Below are 17,321 nucleotides of genomic sequence, written 5' to 3'. Positions count from 1 at the left end.
ATTGCCTCCCTGCGTGTGTGACGATCATTGGGACTTAAAAAAAAAGATTTTTTTTAAAAAAAATCATAAAAATTGGGTGCGTATTATACATGGGTACAGGCTTTTTTCCAGCATCAACATGCCATTTTTAGGGTGCGTATCATACATGGGGGCGCATTATACACGGTAAAAACGGTAGTTAAATTTTGCGCATTATACACGGAAAAAAACGGTATTGTGATAAAGGTCTTTATTTTCTGTAATGCAATTAAAAAAAAAAAAGTCAGACATTCTGGATTCATTACAAATCAACTGAAATATTGCAAGCCTTTAATAATTTTAAAATTGCTGATTATGGCATACAGTTTAAGAAAACTCAAATATCCAATCTCAAAATATTAGATTATCCTAAAAAAGTATACTAGTAGGATATTCAACTAATCACTTGAATCGTCTAATTAACTCGAAACACCTGCAAGGGTTTCCTGAGCCTTGAAATACATTTAGCTTGGTTCAGTAAACTAAATCACAAGTATGGGGAAGACTGCTGATCTGACTGCTGTCCAGAGGACCATCATTGACACCCTCCATCAGGAAGGTAAGACACAAAAAGAAATTTCTCAAAGAGCAAGCTGTTCACAGAGTGCAGTTTCAAAGCACATCCACAAAAAGTCTGTTGGAAGGGGGAAATGTGGCAGGAAACGCTGCACAACTAAGAGAGATGACCGCAGCCTTTAACAGCATTGTGAAGAAGAGTCGCTTCCAGAATTTGGGGGAGCTTCAAAGACAGTGGACTGAAGCTGGAGTCCAGGTATCAAAAGCCACTGTTCACTGACGTATCTGGGAAATGGCCTACAATAGGGTTATTCCCATGGTCGAGCCACTTCTGAACTCAGAAGACAACAGAAGAAGCGTCTGACTTGGGCTATGGAAAAGAAGTACTGGACAGTTCCAAAGTGGTTCAGACGAAAGCAAGTTTTGTATTTAATTTGGAAGTCAAGGCGCCAGAGTCTGGAGAAAGACTGGAGAGGAGCAAAATCCAAGTTGCTTGAAATCCAGTGTGAAGTTCCCACAGTCAGCGATGGTTTGGAGAGCCATGTCAGCTGCTGGTGTTGATCCACTGTGTTTCATCAAGTCCAGAGTAAATGTAGATTTTAGAGCACTACATGCTTCAGTCTGCTGAAAAGCTCTATGGAGATGGTTTTATTTTCCAGCATGATCTGGCACCTGCCCACAGTGCCAAAACCACCAGTAAATGGTGTACTGACCATGGCAATACTGTCTTCGATTGGCCTGCCAATTCCCCTGACCTGAACGCCATAGAGAATTTGTGGGGTATTGTGAAGAAGCAGCTGAAAGACACCAGACCCAACAATGCAAATGAGCTAAAGGCCGCTATTGAAGCATCCTGGGCATCTATAACACCTCAGCAATGCCACAAGCTGATTGCCTCCATGCCACGCCGGGTTGGTTGCAGTAATCCGTGCAAAAGGATTCCCAACCAAATACTGAGTGCATTAATGGACATTTTCAAATGTTTGATTTTGTTTTGTTGTTATAAATCTTTTTTTTAAACTTGGTCTGAGGAAATATTCTAATATTTTGAGTTAGGATATTTGAGTTTTCTTAAGCTGTATGCCATAATCAGCAATATTAAAAGAATAAAAGGCTTGCAATATTTCAGTTGATTTGTAATGACTCCAGACACTTTTGTTTTTTTAGTTGCATTACAGAAAATAAAGAACTTTATCACTATTCAAATTTTCTGAGAGTCCTGTACAGGAAAAGCTACAAAACAAACTGACAAATAACTCGTTTTCAAATCAGATGAGTAAAACCTAGTAATATATTTAAAAATATATATATATCAAAAGTGAAGGCAATTTGCAATTCTAGTAATGACACGAATTCGATGCACAATTTGTCTTTGCGGGCCACATAAAATGATGTGGCAGGCCGTATCTGGTGTACGTAAATCAATTGGGTCAATACAGTTATGAGGGGAGAAACGGGTTGTGGCTGTGAGAAAGGTGCAAAGGCTTGCCAGTGAATTGTTGGCAAATTTTTATTCAACCTCCGGTAAAAACATACTGCAAAAGAAAAAAACAAGAACAAATCAACAAGCCTCTGGACCAATAAATTAAGAGGCTCGCGTTTAGTCAGCGAGCACTTTCAGACGTTTGTATCAAAAACCAAACAAGGTTAAGGCAATAAAAACTTAACCACCTTTTTTTTTTATTCCATTATTGACATCAGCATTTTGCCTTAAATAATCCTAAAAAAGTTTCAGTCTTCTGTGTAGTCGAGATGATGACCAACAACAAAACAACGTTTTTTTTCAGTGCAACATGTGGAGAGAGAGAGAGAGAGAGACCTTTCTTTCTCTGAGTGAAAGTTTGACACATGAAAAGCTTAAGGAGCTTAAGATCAGGGGATGCTTTGAGAATAATTGTCAATTTCTGTCTATGTGAAGCCCTTTGAGACTGCTTGTGATTTAGGGCTATACAAATAAACTTGACTTGACTTAAAACAACAAAAACTTCTCACCTGGGGTTTTTCCCCATTTTTAAAAATAGTAAAGCTAAAGGAAGAAAAGTAGGCTGAGTTGGCTCAGGAATGGGCAGAGGGGTCATCTTTTGTTTAGCGATATAAGCAGCACTTAAACGTTGATTTTTTTGTGGGGGGTTTCCTCTTTTTTTCTTTACACACATGAGCGACCCTGTTGTCAGCACACACACCAATGAAGAAAGGGAATTGTAAGGCTTTTTCTTCATAATTTTCATCACTCTTTCCTGGCATCCTTCCTCACCGGGCTCAAGTATGTATTATGTACAAAAAAAATGCTGGTGAGTAACATTAAAAGAATGGGGCAATTAAAAAACAAAAGAATAGCTAACCTTTCACATTTGACACAAGTGGGTCTACTTGATAATCCATTAAAAATGGAAAAAAAAAAAGACACAAATTACAAATGAGAAATGAAGTCGAATGAAGGACTGGAAGAAAAATGGAATGATCATTGCACATCTCCAAACAAAGGAGGCGCGGGGCAAGAGAAAAAAGCTTTCCCGCAATGTTAGCGCTAGTCCAAGGCTTACGTTATGACGCCCATTTTGAATTTGTCATGATACAGTATGTCGGAGAGCAACAGCACCAAAAAATAAGGCGGATCTCCTTACTTTGAGGCACACGTTTTCCTCACCAAAACTCCACAAAACAGAAGGTGAAAAATCAAAGAAAATTTCCAAAAGAATAGTGACAAAAGAGCAAGATTATTGTCCTTCAAGTTTTCGCTACTAGAGCGCCCCCCCTGGTGTTTCCAAAGTGATACTGCAGGAGCTGCATCGGGAATCGGAGGGAACAACTTTGGGTTTCTATTTGGCGGAGCGGGGCGTCAAGCAGACAAAAAGCCAAAGCGAGCGCCGGGAAGTGTTCGGGGCCGACATCAGGACACGGCGGCCGCTTTGGGCAGGAGGCCCGATGGCAGGCGGCCCAGTGATACCTCCGCGGCGCCGCGCTTGCGGGGTGCGCCGCGCTTGGCCGGCGAGGCTTTGATGGGGCGGCAGCAGGCCTCGCCCCCACTCACCGCTGGCACGGGGCCGCCGCTCGCCACGCCCCCGCCACTTTTCAAAATGGCACGGCCGCACACCTGGTTCACCAAGTTGTTGATTTGCTCCTGACCCAGAAGAAAAAGACACAATTGAATTTGCACCACTTTTGGGAATGGCGCGCCACGATTTGATGCCAACCTCGTCGTATCTGTACATCATCTTGAGGCCCCGGCACGACTTGTGCTTCTCCACGTAGCGCAGCGCACACTCGAGGCAGAACACCACATTGTCTGTCTCCTGCACCACCTGCAAAAACAACAAATTTGGATGTTTTCGTTCAAAAGTTCTATTCAACTGCAAATTGCAACTCTAATTTTATACTCATTCCTTTCCATTTGCTTTATTCTGATTTAATTTTTAATTATACATTTTTCATTGTTGACTTTGTATTCACAAAGTTGCAGTATCAATAATAAAAGAACGCAATTTAAAAAACATTTCAATTGGATTTTTTTAATCTGATCATTTCAAATAATAATTAGAATAATTACTTTTTTAATATCAATTTCAGATTGTAATTTTTAGTTTAAGTTTTAAATGACAGTTTAAAAAAAATGCTAAATTGGGTTTGGGCTTGAAATTTGCAAGATTTTGCATCTTCAAGTTCAAATATTACTAGACAAAATGAAAGTGGTGACCATGGAGAGGTAGCAGAGGTGGTGGCAGATCTGGCAGCGTCTCTCAGAGGACTCCAACGTCGTCCATTTGCCGCGTGGCTTCTTGCGGCCCTCATCACGAGCACCGTAGCGGGCCGCCGAGTGCAGCCCCGCCGAGAACAGCTCCGAGCGCTGGCGCATCTCCAAGTTCCTGCAGAGACAACGATCCCAATCGGCATGATGTGCTTGGGGAACATGTGACAAGCCACATGTTTGTTGAGGGACTTGGCCCACCTGAGGTCTTTGAGGAGGGCGGCGACGGTGGTGAGCAGGAGCCCGTTGTCACGCTTGGACTCGGATGTGGCGATCTGGTAGAGCAGCTTCTCCATGGAGAAGGGCTTGGCGATGCGCCGGCACTTCAGGTCCTGTCGGGGGCCAAAGCGCAAATTACTCAGCTGTGGCGAGTGGCGCCCGTCTGTCCGTCGGCCGTCCTTCCGCCACATCCGACGGCATCCACCTTGGCGGCCTGGTAGCCCAGCTCGATCCAGTGCGGCGTGGCAAAGTGCACCGTCTCGGACACGCTGTAGCCGCAGCACACTTTGGACACGAAGGCACCCGGGAAGCAGACCACAAACTGGCCGCTGCGCTGCACCGTGCGGTGCACGCGGATGCCCTCACGGCACAGCACCTCTGGCGAGATCTAAGACAGCAAAGTAAAACAAAATCGAAAACCTGAGACGGATGTACCATCACGTTGGAAGCTACCGTATTTTCCGCCCTATAAGGCGCACTTAAAAACCTAAATTTTTATCAAAAGTCGACAGTGCGCCTTATAGTCCGGTGCGCCTTATATATGGATCAATTGATGAATTTGTTGATCCATACTGGTTGTACACAGTGCTCTGCCGAAATGTTTTAGTACGTTTTAGTACGACTAGTAAATTACAAGGTCGCATCGCTTCCCAACATTACGGTAACTGTAGTCAGGGGGCGTCACCGAATAGCTGTTGTACCCGTGAGGCTATTTCATTTCAAATAGGCTACTTCGTTAATGTTTCAAGTAAATCTACGGATCGATATGGAAGGGAAACATAGGTAAGTAGTACCAATGCGTTAGATCAAACTTTAGTCAGTTCCGATCATTTAATAGGAGATCGTTTGAGAAACGCGATAGTTTACACTTTGCTGAGGCTCATGGGATATTGCGAGCTGAGGCTCATGGGATTTTGCGGATGGCTAATGCTATAACGATAGCTGCTATACGCAGCAAGCTATTTCATGTCAAAATAGGCTGCTCTGTTAATGTTTCGAGTAAATCTACGGATCGATATGGAAGGGAAACATAGGTAAGTAGTACCAATGCGTTAGATCGAACTTTAGTCAGTTGTGATAATTTTATAGGAGATCGTTTGAGAAACGCGATTGTTTACAGAGGGCTCGTTGGTTATTGGCTAGTGGGTGCATACCGCAACCCTAGTCAACCTCACTTTGTTGCAGTATAGCTTCTATTTTATGCGCCTTATAGTCCGGTGTGCCTTATATATGGACAAAGTTTTAAAATGGGCCGTTCATTGAAGGTGCGCCTTATAACCCGCTGCGCCTAATAGGGCGCAAAATACGGTACTCATTATTTCAGTTCATTCATTAAAAAAAATTCAGCTCATTAAAAATAGAACCAAAAAGTAAAATAAAATAAAAATAATCAGTAATTCCACATGAATTTTACTGCAGATGAATCCATGGAAACAACTAATTCCAACTAAATCCAACTAATTATGAACTGAGGGCAAGAAATGATGATTGAAAAAGTATCCGCTCAAATGATACAACTTGATGAGGCAATTCTCGCACAGCTGATTTCAATTTAAGATGATATTTGTTGTTATTATGTTTGCCACATTTAGAATAAATGGCAAACATGCGTGCTGCCCCCACCATGACGTTCTTCTCGAGCATTTCCAGTCCGGGCGTCCCGTTGGCCTGCAGCAGCGTGTGGACCAACTTGTCCAGCTTGGACCTCTCCTCAGCAGGGACGCAATACCTGAGCACACATTGGCCACATGTCACGGGTGCATGCAGACGTGGTGATGGCATGAGTCAAGTTGCTTTGGCACCCGCACCCACCAAATGCAATCGGCGCCAGTGTGAAGGTAATCTATGTATGGAAGGTGGTTCTGGTCTCGAGACCAGCATGAGGTAGAAAAGACCATGCCAATGTTCAGCCAGGGAACGGTCACCCCTGCGGGCAGACAACAACACTGGGTATCAGAGCTTGCTCGAGGTACAGCCACATTTAGCATCTTTTCAGGTAACGCCTGATTTTTGCAGGACTTCAAAATAAATGTGATTTCAGTGCCAACGACAGCACAAGAAAACGAGAGCAGATGAAACAATTGAATTTAGTGTGAACTGTGGAAAGCGAGTTGGTCACCTACCAGGCACGGCGCCCAGATGCCTCAGGACAGAGCCCGAGTTGTTGGGGAGGACGGTCAAGTTCCACCCGTGTCTGCACACAAGAGGGCGCCACACAAAAATCAGACTGTCTTTTGTGTGTGTGTGTGTGTGTGTGTGTGGGGGGGCTTGTCACTCACTTGGCAAAGGGCTCCGACTTGCCAGTGGGGAAGCCGCTGCCGTGCGTAATGGTGTCCACCTTGCCGCAGTGCACGGCTACATGGCCGTCGCGCTGCTCCACGATACGCCAGTACTCTTGCTGCCGCCGCAAGCGCGCTCATCAGTTGGGATCACGTGATCCCACAAATGCGGAGGTAGTGGTGGCGGCAATGCTCACCTCCACCTCGCTGGCGGCCGGCTCCTTATTGAAGCACATGGTCATGGTGTTGCGAGCGATCCGGAAGAAGTTAGTCAACGACACCGACTTGCCCTGCAACAGTTTCACACTCGGCGTCAATGCAAGAAAAGTTGCCAAAGCGTCACTTCTGGAAAATGACAATGCAACGCCTAACAACAACAAAGCGTTCTCCTCGTAAAATAGAAATGTGAAATTTAAGTACTATAATGCGAGTTGCCACACACCACGAAAGCAGTGACTGTGGAAAAGCTGATCATTAACAGCCGACAGAAATATTGAGCCAACTTTAGAAAAGGATCTTACATTTTGATCCTACATGGTTCCTCACCTTGTAAATGCATTTGTGCTGCTCGCCGAGGACGCCGTCGTCGCGGCACTCGGCCACGTGCCCTCCATGATTTTCCTGAGCAAAGAGGCGGCGCCGGCCCGCTTTGACCTGAGCCTCCAGATCCTTCAGATGCTGGTAGACGCCGTTGCCAGCGCCGTTGCCGCCCGCCAGCCCGTTCTTGGGCTCATAGCGGGGCAGCGCCGGCGCGGCAGAGTCTGCCAGAGCCTCCAGGGGGCCACGCCGCGCCTCCAGCTGACGCTTCTCCTGCAGCACCTGGATTGAAAGGAATATTGAAATTGTTCTCGCTGCCAGCGAAGAGCGGCATCTGCACGTTGGTGTTTCCGAGGCACCTGATCGTGCAGCCGGAGGCGCTCGTCGGCGCCCAGCGAGTCATAGGCCAGCAGGTACTGCAGGTAGGCCTCCTGCAGCTTGGCCAGCCGGTCCTGCGCCGTCTTGGGAATGCGCAGCAGGTCGGCCAGCTTGCTCCACTTCTTCAGGTCCATTACTTGCTGCATGCCACCCATGTCGTTCAGCACCTGGAAGAAGCGCGCCAGGTCCACTTCGCAGCCGCCTGCGCCACACAACCGCACCATTAGCATGCCCATAAGTCAGACCACCCCCCCTTCGATCTCTGCCCATACTCCTGCTTGGGTATACAGTTCCCCGACTCGTTTGGCCCCCGTGCGAGTGTAAAAAATAAGAGCCTGAGTGTTTATAAGGTTTGGGCGATGTTTGCTCTTTGGATTGCCACAGCGGCATTGTGTTTTTACGAGGTCTCTTTTTTTTTTTATAGCCCACAATAACGATTGCGGGAGGAGTGGTTGGCTTATGGTCCCCGGCCCGACAATATTTCCCGCATATTGTCCTGTCACTTGCTATTCCTCACCGCCGCTTTATGGGACCCTAACGAGCCTCGGCACGCTCCCAAACATGACTCGAAGTACAAACGGATACAGCAAATCGCGTCTTACCGATAACGGGCGGCTCGTCCATGGCGATGCCCTGAGATTTGAGGTGTTTCCGGATGCAGGCCAGTCGCTGCACGTTGGGGCCCCAGCGTCGCCCCAACATGTGGACCCGCTGCACGGTGGTGACGAAGCGCATCTCCTCACTGAGTTTGCACTCGGGCCTCCAGTCGGGCGGCGGCACCACGCGGCACACACCGGCAGCTTCCGCCTGCTGCCGCACGACTTCCAGGAAGACCATGGGGTCGTGGAATTCGCGCGCCTCCGGCAGGAAGACAGGCACGTCGCCCAGGGCGGCCCACCCTTCGGGCCGGCTCCGCCGGCACCCCCACTCCTTCTCCTGCTCATGCTCCTTCTGCCGCGCCAGCTCCTTCTCACGTTCCCACTCCTTGTCGCGGTCAATCGGCCGCCCCGTCAGCGGGGGCCCGAGTGGTGCCGGCCGGTTGGCGAGCGGTGAGGCAGCGCCGGCGGCCTGTCGGGGCTCTGAGGTAGTGCTGCGCCCGGGGCTGTGGGAGTGATTGTGGCCGGACGATGGGAAGGAAGCGGCGGCAGCGCGGCTGTGAGACCTGCTCAGTTGCTGCTGTGCTTGTCGGATCAACATCAGCTTGCCGGCCGACGCCCGCTTAGGTCGCTGGTTGACCGACTCTGCTGGTGTGGAAGAGGATTGTTGTGCGAGGGGCGAGGGGGACGGGAGCGCGGGCGGAGCCATCTCAGGAGGCGGCGGCGGCTCCGAAAGGCGTCCGTTAGCGAGCGGCGTGGTGGGGGTGACCGAGCGCATGGGGACGGCCTTCTTGCCACTGCGCGTCTCTGGTGGTGCTTGCGGCTGCAGCTTGGCCTTCTTGGGATCCAGGCCGGCCTTGGGCGCACTGGCCTCCACCACTGAATGCAGCGACACCTCCAAGCGCCGCTTGGAGTTGCGCAGACCCTCCCGCCCCGGAAAGTCGCCGTCCTCGCTGTTTTCGTGCCGCTGGCCGTTCAGCCTCCCGTTGAGGCGGGCGGCCCGCCTGTGCAGCCCGTTGACTAGTAGCACCTGTTTGCGGGTTTTTGCATTGCTGTGATAGGCCGCTGCTGCAGCTGCTTTTCCTGAGTGGGTCAGCCCGTTGCTGGCTGCTGGCTGGCTGTGCTGATTGTGATTGTTCGCCATGTTGCTGCTGCTGCTGAGTTTGGTTCTCTTGTCCAGTTCCCTCTGCTTGGCTTTGGTGTAGGTGACGTGGCCCTTGGACACGGTGGCCGTGTACTTCTTCACAGTTTTGGACGGTAGACGGAAGTCGCGACTCCTCTTGGCGGCCGCCTGCAGGGCGCTCCGACGCGTCAGCCCATTCACTCTAGAGACCTGACCAAGAAGGAGCGCGGGGAGCCATGGTTAGGAACCAGTCAGTTGTGCCCCAAAGACAATGAATATAAGAACAAAAAGTGGGATGTCAGAGATTACCTCATTATCATACAATATGGATTTGCCTACACTTTAAAAATACACACACACACACACACACACGCACACGCACACACACACACACACACACACACACACACACACACACACACACACACACACACACACACACACACACACACGTTGGACACCAAAATGTCCCCACACATTCTGATCGCTGTGAAGGGCCCCAAAAACTTTGACAATCCAGAAGCTAGATGACATTTTTTGCAGAGCAAACTTGAAATTCCTGCCGCCACAAGGCGGCTCTGCTGTCCTGGACGAGTAAAGGGAAGAAGGAGGCGGGTCTTGATGACATCATGTGTTGCTATCCCCAGCTGACACCTGGCAGGCAGACTGGGAACATGTGCAAGAGCACACAAAGAAGAACAAGGAAAAGACGACCACGAAAAAGAACGCAGACGCTTCACAGAGGAGAACAGCGGGATGCTTTCGAGGCGTGCACACGACTGACTAACACGCACAAAATGGACATCTGCACAAATACTACAACAGAGGCTAGAGACACAAAGCTACAAGCACAAATTGACACGCGAGATGCAAAAACACCCAACATATGATAATAATCAACTCGTCTGACCTGCTTGCGGAGATCGGCGGCAGCCCTTCTGGTGGCCAGGCCTTTAGCGGCGGTGGCGCTAGCGTTAGCAGCGTTGGGCTGCAACCTCCGGGCGTGTTCCCGCGCCTCGGCCCGCTCGCTGCGCTCCCTCAGCAGCGGCGGCGGGGGTGCCTTGGGCCGAGGGCTCTCCCGCATCGTGCTATGGCCACTCAACACTACCCGCCGGGACGACAGACGCGCTCGTTAGCCAAAAGTCCAGCCTGACACAACTTCAGTTTGTTCCTTTTTTCTAAAACACTCAGAATAGTAGTGGTGAGGACGCATCTTCTTTTTGTAATGGATCATGTACGTATGCGCCTTCCTTACTGTGGCCGTTAAGCGGATGCCGTGTGAGGGGCTTGCCCTTGCGTGGCGTGGATTGGCAGGAGGAGGAGGCGGAAGCCTGGCCGCCGCGGGCCACACCGTGCCAATACGTGGCGCTGATGCCGCCATTCCTCAGCTCCTCGTCTGCATCGTCCTCCACCTCCCCAAGGTCTTCCTCCTCTTCCTGGGAGCTGCCGAAGTATGCCATGTTGTTGGGCAGCGCCGGCGAACCTGCCAAAACGGACAATAAATCATCGAGCGATCATGCAAACCATCTGATTGGCTGGATTGCATCTCCTGCTTTAGCGGTCACTGGTTGCCGGGCAGAATCCCCAATAGCAAAACTTGCTGAGTCGAGACTTTGAGGATTGTGCGTCCATTTTAAATATTAACCGCACAAGATGTGTTTAAGCCTCGTTTTTGTTTCTCGTACGCACGCATGCACGCTGACCCAATCATTGGCTTCATTAGCTGAATGTTTGTAATTTAGTGCACTGACCCGGAGTCAGCAGGTCAATGGCAAACAGTGGTGGCCACAAAGGGACCAATTTCAGTTAATTTGTCTGACAACAATTTTTGATTAACGACATCTGCCTCTGCCAGTGACCAGCAATCATCAATTTTACAAACGTATTTGTCTTATCTAACATTGTTTAGACACGCCTGTGGCTTGAGCACCGTAGAGTTGCCGAAACAACCGCAAGATGTCGAGTAGCAACACAGAGAGAGACACACAAACAGCACAAGACTTTCATTGCAATCTTGGGCGGACATTCGGCGCAATCCCCGCAATTACGGCGGCTTTTCATCCTTTCTCCTTGCAGTGGTGGACAAATCCTTAGCCTGAGTCTATTAGGTTGTCATTTTTAATGAGACTGGGGGTGGCATGATTAAAAACCTTCTATTATTTCTGGCTACCTTCGCTTAATTGGATGATAGTGATAAAAAAAAAATCTGGGCAGAAATGTGAAAAGAAAAATGGGAAAATCTTTTTAAGACATCATGTCAGTAATTTTTGAGTAGTTGCCGTGACAGTGGAAAGTGAAAGAAGATGCAGGAAAAAAAAAAAAATCTTATTTGAAATTCAAATTTGCAGGGAGGGGGGAATCAAGATATGAAAGTCAAAGTCAAAGTCAGCTTTATTGTCAATCCCTTCATATGTCAAGACACACAAAGAAACCGAAATTCCGTTTCCTCTATCCCACGGTGACGAGACACAGTACACGATAGACATACAAGTAGACGACACAAAATAAAAACAAGAAGGCACAAACAATAAATAACAAATAAATAAATAAAAGGAGTGATGAATAAATAATAAACAAATAACCCAATAAACAAGAGGAGCAAAACTGAGCCAGTGTGGAAACAGCAGACAGTAAGCATAGCGCAAAGTACAGGACGCTACGCAGAAAGGGGGGGGTGAGTTCAGGATCCTAACAGCCTGGAGTATGAAGCTGTTGGAGAGTCTGGTGGTGCGGGACCGCAGGCTCCTGTACCTCTTCCCAGAGGGCAGAAGATCAAACAAAGAGTGAGCGAGGTGACTCACATCACTCACAATCGTGGTCGCCTTGCGGGTGAGATGGGAGATGTAAATGTCCTTCAAGGAGGGGAGTGAAGCACCAATAATCTTACCAGCAGTGTTCACTATGCGCTGCAGGGCCTTCAAGTTGTAGGCAGTGCAGCCGCCACCCCAAACAGCAATACAGCTGCAGAGGACGCTCTCAATGGTGCCGCGGTAAAATGTAGTCATGACGGCCGGAGGAGCGCTCGCTCGGCTGAGTTTGCGCAGGAAGTACAGGCGGCGCTGGGCTTTCTTCGCCAGTGACGCGGTGTTGGTGGACCAGGAGAGATCCTCACTGATGTGCACCCCCAGGAACCTGCCGCTGCTCACTCTCTCCACCACAGCACCGTCGATGGTCAGTGGCAGGTGTAGGGTGTGACCCTTCCGGAAGTCAACAACAATCTCCTTGGTCTTGTCGACGTTCAGCAGGAGGTTGTTGTCCCTGCACCACGTAGTCAGAAGGTCAACCTCCAGCCTGTATTGAGTCTCGTCTCCCTTGGTGATGAGACCCACCAGAGTCGTGTCGTCAGCGAACTTCACTATACGGTTGTCGCTGTAGGTTGCAGTGCAGTCATGCGTCAGGAGGGTGAAGAGCAGCGGACTGAGCACGCAGCCTTGGGGGGCCCCTGTGCTCAGCGTGATGCTGGCGGAGATTTTGTCGCCAACACGTACTACCTGTGGCCTCTGACAGAGGAAGTCCAGTAGCCAGTTGCAGAGGTAGGTACTGAGGCCCAGCGTGTCAAGTTTGCTTATGAGGCGTTGTGGCACAATGGTGTTGAAGGCAGAACTGAAGTCCACAAACAGCAATCTCACATACGAGTCCCTTCTCTCCAGGTGGGTGAGGGCCGAGTGGAGGGCAGAGCAGATGGCATCCTCAGAGGACCGTTTGGCTCGGTACGCAAACTGGAAGGGGTCAGTGGTGGGGGGGGGAAACGGATCGGATGTGCTCCATGACAAGCCGCTCAAAGCACTTCATGATGATGGGCGTAGGTGCCACGGGGTGGTAGTCATTGAAGCAGGACGGAGCGGGTTTCTTCGGCACAGGTACGATGGTGGCAGCTTTGAAACACGACGGGACGATGGCCTGTTGCAGGGAAGTGTTAAAGATGTCCGTGAAGACACCCGTCAGCTCACCAGCGCAGTCCTTCAGCGCTTGACCCGGGATGTTGTCAGGGCCCGCCGCCTTACGGATGTTGATAGCAGCAAGCGCCCTCCTCACGCTGTCGGCGGAGAGGCACAGGGGCAGCCCGTGTGAAGATGGAGTGGCCTTCAGCGGGCAAGTGCTGTTCTGAGCGTCGAAGCGAGCAAAGAAGCGGTTAAGGTCATTGAGCAGACGGACGTCGCCTTCACAGCTCTGCGGCGCGGGCTTGTAATATTGGCAAGCATCAAGGTGTATTGCTAAAACATGCTCCGGAATTGTCAGAATGCTGAAGCCCAACTTCAACTTTGGAATCAGCATGCAAAAGGTGACGTTGGTGGTACCCCACCAGAACCCGTTCTGTGGCTTTAATCAAATAGCGCCTGCGGCCTCGAGCTGACAGTAGAAATACTGTCAAGCTGACAGTAGAAATGCGTGCTTGGTTGGCGGCCGCATTTGGCAAAAACGTTCTGGTTGAACCTGACGCTGATGCGCAAAATGGCAGCCTCTCTTATGTAAGGTGTACGCTGTTACACGTTGACTCGCTTGCCCATCCTTGTCATATGGCCTCGATAAAACATTGTGTCACACAGACACAGCCGCTTTGGGAAGGTGCGCTCCCGTTACGCCGCCGCTGCATCAGGACAAAACAGCTCCAATTACCGGCAAGCCCCCCAGGAAAACCCCAGCGACGGCAGCCGCACGGGGGAAATCTTCCCAAAGGACATCACGCACATGCAGCCACAATACTTTGAGTAATGCAAAGCTCGCTCATTACGATTCTGTGGGAAAGGCGGTGACAGAAAATTGGTGGGGAATTTTGATACCCGAAAAACCAGGTTCGTCGTCTCTCGGAGCAATTGTCGCCATTCACGGAAAGTAAGAAATAACATGTAAATAGCTTAGCAGTGTCAAATTTGCATGATGCTCATGAGAATAAAGACTGATGTGGGAGTCACTGCGTTCTTTATCTTGGCATCACCAGAATGTAATCAGTGATAAGATCATACCAGACATGTAATCCGCCTAGCGACAACACAAAACACCAGTCCCGGTAGAAAAACAGCTGTTAGCGTGTAAGCATTGTTTCTGTACCTCTGAGGCAGACGAAGGTGAGGAAGTCCTCGGTTTTGGGTTTTCGTCGAGACAGGTCCTGGATGGACGACGACGGCGACGAAGCGGCGAGCGACAGCGATAAGGACGACAAGGAAGAGTTGGCGGCGGGGGCGACGCCCGCCATGGGGGCAGCCTGGCCCGCGCTGACGGCGGCAGGCTCGGCCACCTTGACGGGCGTGGTGCTGGGCGAGTTGGGCTGCGACTGCGCAAACTTCCTCTGCGCCTGCAGCCGAGGCCTGGAAAAAATACAAACAGCACACCAGTGTGCGTTAATTCACATCCATGTTCCTGATTTCCGCCAACTCCTTTTCCCATCTGCTCTGATTTCTTCTGTGGTATTCCGCTTTCTGTGTTTAAAAAAAATATCCAAACTAGATAAATGTTCCGTTGCGGCACATTTACGGGGTCTCCATTTGGTTTTGTCAAGCTGCAGAGCGGCGTAACCGCGGCAGAAATGAGATCCATCTCCATCAATTTTCTGCCCGCCAGGCAGAAAAGCGCACGAGTGGGAACGCTGCGATCGTGAGCGGAGGGCCGACACATCGCATTTGCCGCGGCCTCCGCCTGCCAAAAGGTGCCAAACTACCCATTAGGCTTCAATCACAGAGTGCCGCTGTGTCAATCTTGACAATTTTCCAGCCTGCTGGAAAGGACAGTTGCACCGGGTGGGAGCTGTGCACGCACTTACAAGTTAGGCTAACATTAGCACTTAGCAACTCTTGACAATTACTTGAGAATTACTTGCGAGTGCCTGATGTCGGGTCGCCGAGTCGGGTGTGTTCGAATGAGACCAATTGCCGTGGCCGGATGAGTCTGAGAGGCGCCGCGACAGACGAGGGGAAAGCAGAGATGCAGGGGGCGGGACAAAAAAAAGATTGGAGCCAGATCGACACACATCGCTCATCAAGGTCGGTGCCACTTATTTGCTGACATCGGCCGACCTTTGTGAACTTTGAACCGCCCAAGCCCACTCCGGCTCACGCGCGGCTTTCATTTAATCTGCGGGTTTCAACGAGTCCCACTTTGCTGATTTTTGAGCTCCTCAATCATTCACACAACCCCAGCATCTCTGAGGTGACCACTGCTGCTAATAGAGAAACATGAAATGTGGCAACTCACACACTCCATTTCCATGAAGTCACACCTCAAGTACTGTTTTTTTCTATGTATAATGCGCAAAATTTAACTACCGTTTTTTTCCGTGTATAGTGCGCAAAATTTAACTAATTTATTGTCCTAAAATCTGGGGTGCGCATTATACATGGGTACAATTTTTTTAAAATGTATTTATTTATTTATTTATTTATTTATTTTTTAAAGAAAGTCATGGTACAACAAAACCAACAACAGGACTGACCGACAAAGTTGTGGAACAAAAAGACAGGGTGACATTACCAAAGACAGGAACAGAAACCACATCATGACAGTAACACATGCAATGATCCGACGGTGAGCGAGGCGCAGACAGGACTTAAATACAAAACACGTTACATCGATTGAGGTGACACAGGAAGAGAGGGGCGACGCGAACAGAAACTATGGCAACCTAGACACATAGCAAAACTGGGGACGAGACATGACAAATCTCCCCCGAAATAAAACTTGAAATCACCTTTCTTCTTGTTTGTTGTCAATCGCGCATCGCATTCAGCCATCCTGCCCAACACACTTAGTCAGTAAAATTCATAATTGACGACACATCGTTTGATGCGATGGTGCAATCCTTGATGGTGTGTTATTGTCAAATATTGTTTGTTTTTTAATCTCCATCGCGGACCGGACGTCACACGGAGGCAGTATCACTGCGCATGCGCACTATGGATCCGATGCGCAGAACGGATGCGCAAGACACGTCAGCTATATAAAGAGCGAGAGTTGTTTTCTTCCTATTAGTTTCAATTCAGTTTAATTAGCAGTTTCAATCAGCAAATAACAAAATGCGTATTATAGGTAATATTTTATTTCACAACACTTTGCCTTGTTCCTTTCGTCTCTGCTGTTCACTTCAAACCCGCTCCATACGACCGCAATACTCTCGTATCAGACGCTTGCTCGATCACCTGCTCGTTTGCTGTCACAATGTACCCTACACAAATCCGAAACATTTGTTGCGGCTCCAAGTCACGACGAGGGGCAAGTTTTGGTTTCCAAGGGTGTTTTTATTCTTCTTCAACTTCTCTCCCATACAGAGCCGCCTTTTTCACATGTCCGCACGTCACTTTCCTCTCTTTTCATTTTAAACTGATCACGGTGGTGCCTTTACGGGCAGTCGGAGAAATCAACGCCAACAAAAAAAATACATCCAGCCTAGTTAAGACCATACCAAAGACTATAAAAATGGGACCCATTGCCTCCCTGCTTGGCACTCAGCATTAAGGGTTGGAATTGGGGGGTTAGATCACCAAATGATTCCCGAGCGCGGCGCCGCTGCTGCTCACTGCTCCCCTCTCCCCCAGGGGATGTATCAAAATCACACGGGGATGGGTCAAATGCAGAGGACAAATTTCACCACACCCAGATGCGTATGTGACGATCATTGGGACTTTTAGAAAAAAAAAAAAGAAAAGAAACTTAAAATTGGGTGCGTATTATACATGGGTATAGGCTTTTTTCCAGCATCAACATGCCATTTTTAGGGTGCGTATTATACATGGGGGCGCAATATACATGGAAAAAACCGGTAAATGGAGAGAGGCATTAAGGCCCTCGTCGCGTTTGATGGAAATGATGCATTAGCGATGAGAGATATTGCTCGCACTAGACAAGCGAGTGTGTGTGCACTTGGCATTCATTAAGTGGAAACAAAACAAGAGGCGGCAGCTGAGCAAAATCATGCGCGC

At 49.2% G+C, this 17,321-nt stretch overlaps 1 protein-coding gene across 2 annotated transcripts in view; it reads right to left on the bottom strand.

The window, feature by feature from the left end:
* Positions 1-2,026: 2,026 nt before the first annotated feature.
* The window catches only part of jarid2b (jumonji and AT-rich interaction domain containing 2b), a 32,113-nt gene continuing 16,818 nt past the window's right edge, over positions 2,027-17,321 (bottom strand). For both annotated transcript variants that reach the window (XM_061267019.1, XM_061267020.1), the window contains exons 4-19: positions 14,461-14,717; positions 10,667-10,894; positions 10,322-10,515; positions 8,295-9,621; positions 7,674-7,894; positions 7,324-7,596; positions 6,975-7,067; positions 6,778-6,896; positions 6,622-6,692; positions 6,311-6,425; positions 6,122-6,227; positions 4,704-4,886; positions 4,481-4,611; positions 4,229-4,397; positions 3,729-3,836; positions 2,027-3,655 (exon numbers count right to left, since the gene is read on the bottom strand). In XM_061267019.1, the coding sequence (XP_061123003.1) occupies positions 3,425-3,655; positions 3,729-3,836; positions 4,229-4,397; positions 4,481-4,611; positions 4,704-4,886; positions 6,122-6,227; positions 6,311-6,425; positions 6,622-6,692; positions 6,778-6,896; positions 6,975-7,067; positions 7,324-7,596; positions 7,674-7,894; positions 8,295-9,621; positions 10,322-10,515; positions 10,667-10,894; positions 14,461-14,717 (3,826 nt within the window). In that variant the 3' untranslated portion in view covers positions 2,027-3,424. The remainder of the gene's footprint in view (positions 3,656-3,728; positions 3,837-4,228; positions 4,398-4,480; positions 4,612-4,703; positions 4,887-6,121; positions 6,228-6,310; positions 6,426-6,621; positions 6,693-6,777; positions 6,897-6,974; positions 7,068-7,323; positions 7,597-7,673; positions 7,895-8,294; positions 9,622-10,321; positions 10,516-10,666; positions 10,895-14,460; positions 14,718-17,321) is intronic.

This window comes from Syngnathus typhle, linkage group LG20 (assembly GCF_033458585.1).
Source record: "Syngnathus typhle isolate RoL2023-S1 ecotype Sweden linkage group LG20, RoL_Styp_1.0, whole genome shotgun sequence".
NCBI lineage: Eukaryota > Metazoa > Chordata > Actinopteri > Syngnathiformes > Syngnathidae > Syngnathus > Syngnathus typhle.
Note: the sequence above shows the minus strand (reverse complement) of the source record. Positions and strands in the feature narration are given on the sequence as shown.